This window comes from Crocuta crocuta, unplaced genomic scaffold, assembly GCF_008692635.1.
Source record: "Crocuta crocuta isolate KB4526 unplaced genomic scaffold, BGI_CrCroc_1.0 scaffold233, whole genome shotgun sequence".
NCBI classification, from domain to species: Eukaryota; Metazoa; Chordata; class Mammalia; order Carnivora; family Hyaenidae; genus Crocuta; species Crocuta crocuta.
Window position 1 is genome coordinate 9,034,846 of NW_027529526.1, and position 14,053 is coordinate 9,048,898.

General features: G+C 40.2%; 1 protein-coding gene across 1 annotated transcript in view; it reads right to left on the reverse strand.

Annotated features, from left to right (window-relative positions):
- Nucleotides 1–3,172, reverse strand: part of CTR9 (CTR9 component of Paf1/RNA polymerase II complex) — a 29,387-nt gene extending 26,215 nt beyond the window's left edge. Inside the window, exons 1-2 of the mRNA XM_077761199.1 lie at nt 2,959–3,172; nt 1,629–1,727 (exon numbers count right to left, since the gene is read on the reverse strand). Coding sequence (XP_077617325.1) covers nt 1,629–1,727; nt 2,959–3,003 — 144 coding nt within the window. The 5' untranslated portion in view covers nt 3,004–3,172. The remainder of the gene's footprint in view (nt 1–1,628; nt 1,728–2,958) is intronic.
- Nucleotides 3,173–14,053: the final 10,881 nt, after the last annotated feature.

Consider the following 14,053-nt stretch of genomic DNA (forward strand, 5'->3'; position numbering starts at 1 on the left):
CTTAATAACACTGTTTTAAAAGTGATAATCACTATGTTTCCAAATTACTACTTCCCTAGCAATAGTTGATTTCAAACTAAATCAGAGCCCAAGAGAAAAAGCAATAATGAGGGGGACAGGGATATAGAATTCTAAACAGAAAACTTAGGGTCTGGTTCTAGATCTATCAAACTTATCCATGACTTTGGGCCTGCTGAATAATTTCCTTGGGCATCTGTTTCATTTATTAATACTAAAAAGAATATCCATCATTTATTAACACTTACTATGGGCCACAGACTACAGAAGAAGCTTTACATACTCATCTTTAATCTACACAATCTGCTATAATCTAATCTACTACAATCACCCTTAAAGTGAATACTAACATCCCCACATTATAGATGAGAAAACACACTCAGAGGGTAGATCACTTGTCTAAGGTCACACAGCTAGTTAGTAGCCAAGTGGGAATGTGAACAAAGGCCTTTCTAATCCCAAAGCCTACACTCTTTTCTTTGTAACTCCCTACACTCCACAATGTTTCATCAATTTTACCACAGGTGCCATGCTAATACTTCAATTTTCCATTTTTTTTTCTGTAAGTGCTGCTAAAGAAGGCATTATACTACAGAAAATATAAATTCCATTCTGACTTTAAAACCTATGTGACAAGTATTAACGGCTTGTTCTCTACAGACTAGGAAAACAACACTTCAGAAAGGCACTATTGTCACTATAAGTATTTCTCCGTATACCTATTATCTAAGAAATTCTTTACAGTTAAGTTTGAGCACTAGTTCAATTCTAGATCTACTTCTACCTTTCAGGATAATATAAGGTGCCTCCTATGTATCTTTACATGAAAGTGACCTGCGGCACACTTGCTTAGCAAAAATGATTGAAGTATATGCTGTATTACATTACCAGAATAATCTACTATGATTTTCTCATAAAAAGGAAACATTAGGCAGTCCGTGCTGGGGAGAGTGAAGGATGTTAGAATTTTAAGCTCTCTGAAGTGATTCTCCCGAGAATTTCCAGGAGGGTTTATGTTATGGAAAGAATCAAATTTGACAAAAAACAAGAATGAGATAAACTTTACCAGAAAGAGCTTCTGTGAGTGAGTCTGGAGTCTAATCACCTTCTAGAGTATTTTATGGGGAATGTTTTATTGTTATGAACAACAACGTTAAGTAATGTTTACATGGTAGCATCTTTTTTTTCAGATTATCTACAAACCATAAGCCACTTGGGAAACTGGCCTTCTTGTTCTTTTTTTTTTTTTTTTTTAATGTTTTGTTTATTTCTGAGAGAGACAGACAGTATGAGCAGGGGAGGGTAAGAGAAAAAGGGAGACACAGAATCTGAAGCAGGCTCCAGGCTCTGAGCTGTGAGCTCAGAGCCTGACACAGGGCTGGAACCCACAAACCGTGAGATCATGACCTGAGCAGAAGCTGGATGCCTAACTGACTGAGCCACCCAGGCGCCTATGGCATTCTTGTTCTAAAAATGGTAATACAATTAACTTCCATACACATGGTACAATTTATCATGCTCCCAAGCTTGCTATTACTGTATCTGGAAATACAAATCATAGGTTTTTCCCAGTCAACATATAAAAAATATTTTGTTATGTGAACACTGACCGCCAAAGCAATCCATATGTGCAGTTGTGTGTGTTCCTGTTTCAGAATACTGATAACTTCATCTCCCTCTGGTAACTGATCGAAGTCAAGTTCAATGACCTAAAACACAAAATGTAGATTTTAACTTTTATTTCTTCCTTAAATTCACATTTCTTCTTTGTTGCTTTTCAGAATATACATCAGTATGGATACACATAGGGCTTGTGTTTACTTTCAATAGGGCTGAGCAACTATATGTTAAGAAGTGTTCAAAGCATCATGTCAAGTAGGTCATATGGTAATATTAAGGTAAAAGCACACACAGAGAAGCAAAGAAATACTGCTAGTTGTCTTCAAATCACTAGAACTATAAAACATTACAAAAGCTTTGCCTGCTCAAGAATAACAAAACAAAACCCTACTTAACATACAATGCAGGCAGAGGGTAGAAAAGAGAAAAGCACCCCAGAGACTCTGATGCTATTACGTCTGACAACTTGAGAAGAATAATCCAGAAGCAATGCAAAGTTGAATCCCCCTGTACACATTAATCAGGAAGACAGCATCTGCGTGTCACAGACACTCCTGAAAGTGGGCACAAAAATTAACAGTAGGTAAATGTTCTGGAATTAGAGAGTGGTGATGGTTACACAACTTTGTGAATGCTATCAAAAACCACTGGATTTTACATTAAGTGAATTATATCTCAATATTGTATCCCAATCGAACAAAAGTACTAGTATGAGATGTATATACGGGGTATCAATGCTGAGAGCTTTACTCAGACAAGCTACAGGCTACCCATGGTGAGGCGTGGGAAGGGAGAGAAGGTTAAATTCTCTCTGTGCACAGTGGAGGCTATATCTCCGGGTCTCTATTTCGCTGATGGAGCCGTGTGTGGCGGACACAGTGCACCATGACAGACGCGAGTTTCTAAGGGATAAAGGGCGACATCCGATGTATTTTCTGGGAAAGATAGTTTGAGCAGCAGAGAGATCACGGCAACATCAGCGCCCACCTCTTTTATCTGTGAGGTGCCTTGCAATTTACTGGCACACTCATCCCTGCCCCCGAGAATTGGGAAGAGAGCAGAGTACTGTGACAAACAAACAGGTAGGAAAGGAACTTTCAATTACTCCTCGGGGTGGCCCCCAGGCTGCGGGGACGTGATGTTCCCAGCCTGCGAAGGTGCAGAACCTGGGGGAGGAGGTGACTGGGGCTTCGGCCGGGATTTCGACCTGGGCTCCTGGGGGAGAAGGTGCTCTCGCTTGGGAGACGAAGTCGAGAGAAGGGGAGAGGAGGAGACCGTCCAAGTTCACGGTCCCCACCCTCCCCCATACGCGACACTTACCTCGTCAGTGTCCCGGAGGGGAATCTCGATGGAGCCCCGCGACATGATGAGAACAGAAGGTGAGCGGGCGTCTCGCCCCTCCGCTCCGCAGCCGGTACTCCTGGCTTCTGGCTCGTCCGGAGGCTAGCGGCCGTCCGGGCTCAGGTCGTGACTGCCGCCCCGCGGCTCCGCCGGAGCCTCTGCTTCTCCTTCCCGTCAGCCGCTTAAACAACGAACAGCAGACGGCGTCGGACCACTTCCGGCAGCCCCGCCCCCTGCCCCGGAAGCATTCCCCGCAGGAGGGCCTGTCAGACGACAGGCTCAGTCTGTGGCTCGGATGTTTCCTTGACGACGTTTCCTTGACTTTGAGATGACAGCACCGAGGTTTTCGTTAGCATGCCAGCCCCTCTGTAGGTTTGCGGCTTCCGAATCAGACCCGCACTGGGGCTGCGTGAATAAAAGCGCCGAAGGCGTAGCCGCCCCGCCCGGCGTTGGGCGGGACGACGAATGAGGCGCGATTTCGGGGCCTGGCGACTGACTGACGTGAGACCTCCGGCCAATTCTAGCAATACTGTCCGAGCCGGACTCCGCCTCCATGCTCCAGACTTGGCGGATCTTTTCTTCTCACGATTGCTGTGAATAATTCAATCATGAATTCCTCAGCCCTATCAGGGCCTCCTCCTTTGGCAGATATTAGGTGCAAGTCGTACCTGTGCGACCTTTGTGATCAGTTTAAATAAAAATATTCCAATGAATTCTGTAACCATTATGACAGTTCTGTACTCTGTGTGTGTGTGTGTGTGTGTGTGTGTGTGTGTGTTTTCGGTTCTTGGAAGCATATAAGAATCTGCTAGATTAGTGATTTTAATAAAGTTGTTGAAGAATGTGATTAAACCTGTAGTCTGTTTTGATTACATTATAGAATTCAATTAAATACGTTTTAATTACTGTTTTTACTGTAGAATATTATAGAACTCAAATACGTTTTAATTACTGTTTTCATTGTAGAATATGATTAATAGTCTGTAATCAATGTTTTCATTCAATCAGATAAGAATCTGGCTATTTTTATTTTTTAATGTCATTTATTTCTGAGAGAGAGAGAGAGAGAAAGAGCGTGAGCAGGGGAGGGTCAAAGAGAGAGGGAGATAAAGAACCTGAAGCAAGCTCCAGGCTCTGAGCTGGCTGTCAGCACAGAGCCCATTGCGGGGCTGGAACCCACGAACCGTGAGATCATGACCTGAGCCGAAATCGGACGCTTAACCGTCAGAGCCACCCAGACGCCCCAAGAAACTGACAACTTTTAAACCATGTCAGTTTTATCGCCTATGTGTCTCTCAGATGTACCCTCTCTTCATCTCACCAACCTCCATTCTAGCCTGAATCAGTATCATCACTTTGTTGCCTGGTTTACTGCAGTGGCCTCCCATTTTACCCAATACTCCATCCACTCGCCCTAAATTCCAATCCAGCTTCAGCATGTTACACACTTACCTTTTAAAAACATCAATTTGACATTTGTATTTCCTCTCAACTCACTCAAAAACTTTAAGTGGAAACTTTGTAAGCCTTTATGTGGAAACTTTGTTACATTTGTTTTGATTAGTTGAGTAACTATTTCAGTGTTAGAGGCTCTGCTGTCCAACATAAGCTAACTCTGTAATTAGCCATACTAATTACTTTTAAAAGCCATACTTTTAAATAAGCTAGGAGGTTTATAGTTTTCTATGAGCCACAATTAAAAAGCAAAAACAAGTAGATGAAATTGATTTTAGTGACATATTTTATTTAACCTCATATATCCCAAATATTTGATAATTGAAATCCATAATTTCAACATGTAATCAATATAAAAACTGAGATAATTTATATTTTTATACAAATCTTAGAAATCCAGTATGTACTTTACACTTACATACTTTATTCTTAATTGCTTAATCTCAATTGGAAATTGATTTCATAAAATTTAGATTTCTTAAATTTAGTTACAAAAATAGATTCACATACTTTTCTTCCAGACACGCTGAATTTTCCAATAACTGAAGCAATGTTCAGTTTTAAATGTTAATTAAAAATAAATGAAATTAAAAATTCAATCCCTCAGTTTCATTAACCATATTTCTAGTGCTCAATAGCCACATGTGCTTAGTAAATACTCTTTGGGACAGCACAAGACAGCATTTCCAGGAAATACTGTTTACTACGTATTAATGTTTATAAAGTAAGCTTTGCACAAAAGTACACATAGTGGTGAATGTTCTTCTCCATGCTCAAAACCTCCCTGACCTTGAAGACCCTAGCAATACGTTTGAATTTGTCTTGAGTTACTGACAACCAAAGGCATCCTAACTGATTATGCAGACCCTATCATTGATTGAATAACAGGAGAATTGATTTAGATTGGGATTTGGAGGAACTGACACTTAAGTTGTAACTGGGAAGATGGGTAAGATTTGGCTCTGTAAAGGCTACAAGAAAGTGTGTACCAGACAGGGAACAGTGTGCTGGGGAAAAGGTTGTGAACCTGACAGAAGGCCATGTTGCTGGAACATAGATATGGAGAGAATAACATAAGTTGAGGACGAAGCCATAAGAAGTAGTCAGATCATGTCTAGATTTATCCACGTAAAGCAAAATTAGCACCTTGCCCTGCTTCCAATATAAGTATATATGTCACATACCACAGTTAAGAAAAACAAAACACTTTTGCGCTCTGAAATAAGCCAAAAACAAACAAACAAACAAAAAACACAAAAAAACCCAGTGTCATACTATCTATATTCTCCAAAGTAAATAAAATCTTTAGCATTTTTCACATATTACTGATTTCCTAACAAAAATAATTTAATCGCTAACTTTTGTAATGCCGATTTTTGTAAATCTGATGTTATGCAATACTTTGGGGGAGTATGGCAACCATATGAGAAAGTTGCTTTTTCCATCATGAACCGTATAACCTTGGGGACAGTGTGTTTTGTGAACCAGTCTTCTAACGTTCAACTCAGTTTTAAACTTCTGCAAGTGTTTTCTAAGAAAACTTTTTTTCTAAATGCTTTTATCTTTGAGACTTCTTTTGACACAGGATATATTATGGAGTTGGGATTTTATCTTAGGTGCAATGTAACTGAAAAGTTTTAAGTGATGTGTATATGTTTCAATCAGTATGTGTGTGTGAAAGAGAGAAAGAATTGGTTTTGTGGTTTTAATAGATTGTTCTGACTACATTGTATAGAATGGATTAGAATGTTTGAGAGGAGGTGGCAGACCACTTAGGAAACTAATCCTGGTGACTGGCCAGGTAACACGTGATAAACAGCTAGGAATAGGTTTATATAATATATCTCCATTTCTTTATACTTCCACTATAATCAATCAGTCAATCAATCAATCAGTCTTCATCACTAGGTATTGCTAATTCATTATATATACAGGTCATTGAAAAGGTAGTGTCAGTAAGAATTTCTAGAGTTCTGCCATGAATTACTGGGTGAGTGAAGTGTCATTTTCCAAGACAGAAATGATTATCGAGGAGTACATTAGGACAAGACTAGATCACTATTTGAGTATCAGAGATATGTTTGAGACAGATATCAAGCAATTTGGATATATAGATTTGGAGCTCAAAAGACAGTCTCTGGGCTAGAGAAAGAAGTCTGTGAGCTGCTGACAAATAAATTAAATTTAAAACTATGGAATTGTGTGAGATAATCTAGGGAGAGAATGTAGAATGACAAGGGAAGACCCCGGACCAAGCTCGAGGCATTCTAGCATATAGCGGGCATGGAGGGGAAAAAGGTCTGTAGGGATCAGGGCATGAAGAGAAAAATCACCTGACAACAATTGGGACTGAAACTGCAACCCTTTGCTCTGATACCTACAGGCAGTTTCTTATTTTTCCCTAACCATAGCAGATACGGACGTTAGAGGCATTTTAAACTATAGAGATCTAGTTTTGGAAAGTGCAAAGATTTTATTTCAACTAGTATGATTGTGCAATGTTGCTTCATGAAATGCCATTCACCACATTGGGCCTGAGTGCACAAGATCAAGGTAAAGCAATTAGCGTAGCAGATTCAGTCAGTGTGGGCTTTGTTGAGTACATATCCCAAAAAGACAGCTAAAAGTCTTTAGTATCCTGTTGTTGGTACTGTGGTTGGTTGCAGTGTTGGTCAATACATACATTTACGCAATCCAAAGAGTTAGCTATTTTGTGTGTTGATACAATATGCTAATTATTAAAAAGCGATAAAGAATAGTTGATCTTAAAGAATGTTTGACATCTTAAATTAGATCTCTTGTGTTTATTTATTTATTTTTAAAGTTCTTAAGCTTTTTAAAAATTTTTAATGTTTATTTATTTTTGAGAAAGAGAGACAAAGTGCACACAGGGGAGGGGCAGAGAGAGATGGAGACATAGAATCTGAAGCAGGCTGCAGGCTCTGAGCTATCAGCACTGAGCTAGACATGGGGCTCAAACTCATGAACCATGAGATCATGACCTGAGATGAACTCAGACGCTTAATCAACTGAGCCACCCAGGCACCCCTTAAATTAGATCTTTTTAAAATAGCAGAAGACAAAGGGAAGTGTTTTAAGTAGTTTGTCTACATTAGTGAGAAAGAATAGGAAGCTGAATTAATTGGCTAGGGCAACCATAACAGAGTACCATAGACTGTGTGACTTAAGCAACAGAAATTTATTTTCCTACAATTCTGGAGACTGGAAGTCCAAGATCAAGGTGTTTGCAGAGTTGGTTTCTTCAGAGGCCTCTCTCCTTGGCTTACATGTGGCCATCTTCTCCCTGTGTCTTCCCTTTGTGGATGTCTGTGTCCTAATTTCTTCTTCTTATAAGCATACTAGTCATATTGGATTAGGACCCACCCTAATGACCTCATTTTAACTTAATTATCTCTTTTAAGATCCTGTCTCCAAATGGTCACATTCTGAGATGCAGGAGGTTACAAGCACAGTGTATGAATTTGGGGAGGACACAAGTCAGCCCTTAACAGAGCTGATCAATAGAATAAGCTTTTGCAGGGGAATTTTTACATGTTTTAATTTGTTTTGGGGAGACAGAGAGTGGGAGAGGGACAGATAGCAAAGGGGACAGAGGACCTGCAGAGGGGTCTGCTCTACAGCAGCGAACCCCTGGAGTTCAAACTCATAAACCATGATATCATGACCTGAGTCAAAATCAGGCACTCAACAAACTGAGCCAGCAAGTGCCCCTGCAGGTGAATTTTTAAATTGTGTTTTTCCCTGTCAAGAATGAAAATAAGGCTTGTTTCTGAAATATTAAGATATGTAATCATCAATAAACCATTTTAGGTTATAATTTGACATTACATTTGTCTGAGCAGTTGTTCAAAAAAAATTTTTTTAATGCTTATTTGTTATTTTTGAGAGATGGAGAGAGACAGAGCGCAAGCAGGGGAGGGGCAGAGCAAGTGGGAGACACAGAATTTGAAGCAGGCTCCAGGCTCTGAGATGGCAGCACAGAGCTCGGCGCAGGGCTTGAACTCACAAACTGTGAGATCATTACCTGAGCTGAAGTTGGATGCTTAACCTACTGAGCCACCCAGGTGCCCCTGGGCAGTTGTTTTATAATCTGTGCCATAATTTCCTCTGTGTTTCCCATAAGCATTCATCTCTAAAACATGAGCTTATTTTTAGGGATTTAAAACTACATGAAATGTTCCTTTAGGTAAGAACTGAGAACATAAAGGTAAACAGGCCTAATTTGATTGTCAGTGAAAAACTGTGATGGGAATCTTAGTTCTGGCAAATTAGAATAACCAGAAAATCCTCCAGCTATAAAACACCTAGATATGCTGGGTTAAAAACCCAACAAGAACGACATAGTAAGTGTCCTTGTAAATGCATAGCTGAGAGATCTAATAATCTGAATAACAGGACTTTAAGCCTACAAGGGTGCCTGGGCGGCTCAGTCAGTTAAGTGTTGTACTCTTGATTTGGGCCCAGGTCATGATCTCATGGTTTGTGAGATAGAGCCCCAAGTCCATCTCTGTGCTGACAGAACAGAGCCTGCTTAGGATTCTCTCTCAAAACAGCTAAACACTTAAAAAAATATTTTAAAAACTAAAGGAATTTGAGGCTACACTAAGACTGCCCAGATAGTGGTGGATACAAGAAAGATGTTGTTTTCCGTTACTTCAAGGACTTGAGTTTTAATGCCCACAGGGACAAAATTAGAGGCTTTGGGCTCATGCTTCAAGCCCCTAAAAACTACACCCTCAGTACAAGGGGAAGTGGATAGGGTGGAACTAAAGAAAAAATTCCTACCAAGACAGATGACAGTCTGGCGTCTGGATTTACGAGTTGCAGATGGTGGTGGTAGTGTGACAGGTGGGTAGGAGAGAGGTATGAGAGTTTCACATGAGAATTTGCAACCACAGGTCTGTATGTCAGGTAGGTTTGATGTTTGATATTACCTACTTGGTATGGGAATTCCCAAGGCAAGAATTTAATATAGGAAATATTCCTAAGTGTGTGATATCTCTGGGATGCCTGGGCAACTTAATTAATCATTTTGATTGATACTTAAATCCCCTAGTGGGAATTAAGTCATAGTAACTAACAACCATTGAATGTTTACTGTGTCAGCACTCTGCATGCTGAAACTCATTTAATCCTCAGAACAACCCTATGACATAGGTACAGTAATCTGTCAATGGTGCAGAGCAATGAGGAGTGGCATCTGTCTCCTAGGATTCATGCAGAAATAAGATGAGGTGTAATGGGATAGGTCAATGCGATGTGACTTTTCTTTGGAAACTGACCATACACTTTATCCCTTGAGGTTTTCTCACTTCAAGTAGGACACAGACTCTCAAACTCTTCTCTTCCTCTCTTTCTTGTCATCCCCAGAGGTAAGAAGCATGAGATCCCTTCTTGTTTTATGGATTTTATTACTGATTCTTGTTGAAGGAATGAAAGAGTTTGAAGTGGTCTTAAAAGATGGATAGAATTTGAATAGGCTGAATGTGGGAAGAATGTTTCAAGCAGGAAGGATACTGAACAAAATCTTAACAGCAAGAATAATACTCTTTAAACATTTTTTAATGCTTTTTTAAAATTCATTTTTGAGAGAGAGCATGAGTGGGGAGAGGTGTGGGGGGCAGGAACAGAGGATCTGAAGCAGGCTCTGTGCTGACAGCAGAGAGCCCAATGCAGGTCTCAAACTGACAAACCATGAGATCATAACTTGAGCTGAAGTTGGATGCTTGACCAATTGAGCCACCCAGGCACCCAGGAATAATACACTTTTAAAGACCAACGACAAACACATCATAGCATTAAAACTTCATAATTCCTAAAAACAAAAAGAAAAACAAACAAATCAAAATCAAAAACAGAACCAAACAAAACAAAAAAATGAAAAACCAAAAACAAAACCAAACCAAATCAAAACAAAAAAACATCCCATAAAAAACAAAACCCTTGATATCCATCATGTATTCTATCTCCTCCAAGAAGCCTTTCTTGTTAACAAGATACTCTTCCTTCCTGTGGTTCCTATTGTCTCCAGAAATGCTTGATATTGAACTGCATTCAGTTTGGAAGAAAGATATATACCACGTGTCTATCACAGTATATTTAAATACAGTTTTTGAATATAATCTTTTCTCCCCTCTGACTTTGCCCTTCCTGAAAGTTGGAAGACTTTTGGAATGTCCCCTTTTCCTACTGTAAGGGACCTAGATGTGCTCAGTACATAAATAGATTTGGAACCGCTTAATTAAAGTTTCAGTTAGAAACACAGCAAGGGATACTGCTTCCCAAGGCAAACATACTCATGGAATTTGCATGTTACTGCTTTGTGTAGACAAAGCTTTCTGCGTAAGTGTTTAAATAAATATTTTGAAGATATTCTCAGAACCTTGAAAAGCCAAGATTGCTCTTCACATTCATTCCTATTTTTTTAATGTTTTTTTAAAATTTATTTTTGACAGAGAGAGAGAGACAGCATGAGCAAGGGAGGGTCAGAGAGAGAGGGAGTTACAGAATCCAAAGATTAGCTGTCAGCACAGAGCCTGATGCAGGGCTCAAACCCACGGACCATGAAATCACCAAGCCGAAGTCGAACACTTAACGGACTGAGCCACCCAGGCGCCTCTCACATTCATTCCTAAAAGTTGTGAGAAGCATTACAAATTCGAGAAAAGATGAATTACTTTGACCGAATTATTTTTGGTTTTGTATATTAAAAGTTCTTTGTTTATAAAATGAATTTAGAACTGTTTAAAAATACTTTTACCTGATTCTTTGTCCATCTTTATGTATGTTATAAACAATCACTATGCTCTGGGACTTGTTAGGGCAAAGAAAAAATTAATGTGCTCTTCAGTGCAAATTCTTGTTACTTAACCTCGTGGTGACTTTCTGGCTAAACAAGTATGTTACAACTTAAGAAATTCCCTCCCAACGATCCTACCCACTTACTCACTTCTATGAGTATGGAAAATCAACTGACTGTGTTGTTTATGATTGATCAAGTAATGGCTTAAACAGTATAACCAAACTCAGACAATTTATCTGTGCTTTTGGCTGATGACATGTCAAGGGCAGGTCATACTGACATATTTACCCATAGTAGATAATTCCTGCCTGTGAGATCTGTTTACAAAGGTATTTGTTAAAAAAAAAAAAAAAAAAAGGCATTAGGATCAACATTTCAGCACTATTTTCATTTTAAAATAACTTTATTTTGTGGGGAAATAAAGAAAGAATGTTTCAAGTTTGGGAGAGATTTTCCATTTTCATATTTCTGAGATAGGACTGTCCCTGCGATCGGTACTTTTGAAACTTCTGAATGTAATGAGCATCACCTAGAGAGCTAGTTGAAACTCAGATTTCTGGACCCCATCTCAGTTTCTGATTTAGTGGGGGTGGGGTTGGGGTGGAGAATTTCCATCTCCAATGAGTTCTCAGGTGGTGCGGATGCCCTCAGTCCAGGGACCACACTTTGAGAACCACAGTTCAGGGAGCCTGGGATTAGAGAGTCCTAGATTTGGAACTCCACAGGCAAAGTTTCTTGAATACTCACGTTGTGCAAGGCACTGTGCAAGTCACTTTGCATACAGTCTCTCTGACTCACACAGCAGCATCACAAGCTGGGAATGAGTGTCCCTATTTTACAGATCAAGGAGTTGAGGCTCAGGACGTTAATTAAGTAATCCAAGATCACACAGCTAATAAATGGCAGAGCCAGAGTTTGAACCTGGGTTTCTGCTAAAGTCTGCTTTTTCCTCTGGACTAAAGTGCTTCTATTTCCAGCTCCTTCCGCATGCGGGAATGACTTCTCTAACATCCCTGAACCATGGTTCTCTGGCTTCTGCTCAAAACCGTCACAGAGACATGCTCACTACTTCTGGAAGGAGGCCTTGTTGGGGGACAGCTAGGGAGACCAATTGTCTGGTTTGCCTGGGACCCAGCCGTTTCCCCAGGTGGGACTTTGTTTTAAAACCCAGACAGTGTTGGAATAATGGGTATCTCTGGGATGGCTCAAACCATTTCAAATGCATGAGAATAAGCCCACTCTTCTTTCCTATAATTTTGCACTTCTGTTGTAGTTTTGTCTAACAGGGTCTTGTCCAATACAGTCCTTCACATATTTGAAGACAATGATCTTTCCACCAATCTTTGGACTGTCTTCATTCCCCCTGATCTTTCCTCACATAACATAGTTTATGTGGCATTTACTGTGTGTCAGGAACCATTCCAAGGCCTTTATGTATATTAACTAATTAAATCCTCACAAAAGTCCTATGAGGTAGGCACAATTATTACCCCCATTTTATAGATGGAGAAACTGAGGCACATAGACAAATACCCTGGCCAAGGGCAAGTCAGGATTTCAGCCTACAGAGCATGGCTCCAGAATCTCAACTCTTAATCACTATACTTTACTGCTTTTCACTCAGTCAATAAGGCTTTACTGAGCAGCTATTATGCACACAGTGAAAAGATGCAGAAGAGAGATGTGGTCCTTATCATCATGGAGTGTCCAGTTTTTCAGGAGACACACTGGCAAAAAGTAAATAAAAGAATAAAATAATTACAAATGAGAATACATGTTATGAAAGAAAAAGGTGTGGCACCTGGATGGCTCAGTCGGTTGAGAGGTTGTGATTTCCCATTTGGTGAGTTTGAGGGCCAAGTTGGGCTCTGAACTGACAGTGTGGAGCCTGCTTGGGATTCTCTTTCTCTCCCTCTTTCTCTGCTCCTCCCTTGCTTGCACTCTCTTTCTCTCTCAAAATAAAGAAACTTAAAAACAAAACAAAACACACACACAAAAGGAAAAAGGTTAATGATAGAAAATACTGGGGAAGTAGTTTGAGTCCAATCAGGAGATAGAAAATACACAGCAGCTTTAATGGTGGCAGTTTAATATAAAGAATTGTTAACTGTGATAAAAGAGTAACTATAAGCTGTAAGAAAACTATCTGGTACCTTAGAGCTGAAGAAGTGTACTTTAAAAAAGGCAAACTTGGAAGGGATTCAGCTTCATTAGAGAAGGTGTGGGTATCAGCTCAGGCCGCCATAACAGAATACCATAGACCTGGTAGCTTGAACAAAAGGCATTTATTTCTCAAAATTCTGGAGGCTGAAAGTCCAATATCCAAGTGCCAGTCAATTAGGTTCCCTTGTGAGGGCTTCCTTCCTGGTTTGCAGACTGCTGGCTTTTGGCTGCATCCTCACAGTGAGGGAAGAGAGGGAGAAAGGGAGAGAGACAGTGTTCTCTGGAGTTTCTTCTTAGAAGGCACTAATTCTGGGGTGCCTGGGTGGCTCAGTCAGTTAAGCGTCCAACTTCAGCTCAGGTCATGATCTCATGGTTCGTGGGTTCGAGCCCCACATTGGGCTCTGTGCTGACTGCCAGCTCAGAGCCTGGAGCCTGTTTCAGATTCTGTGTCTCCCTCTCTCTTTGACCCTCCCCTGCTCATGCTCTCTCTCTCTCTCTCAGGAGTAAATAAAACATGTTAAAAAAAAAAAAAAAGAAGGCACTAATTCCATCACAAGAGCCCTACCCTCATGACCTCATGTAATTATCTCTCAAATGCCCCATCTCCAGATATCATTCCATGGAGGTTAGGGT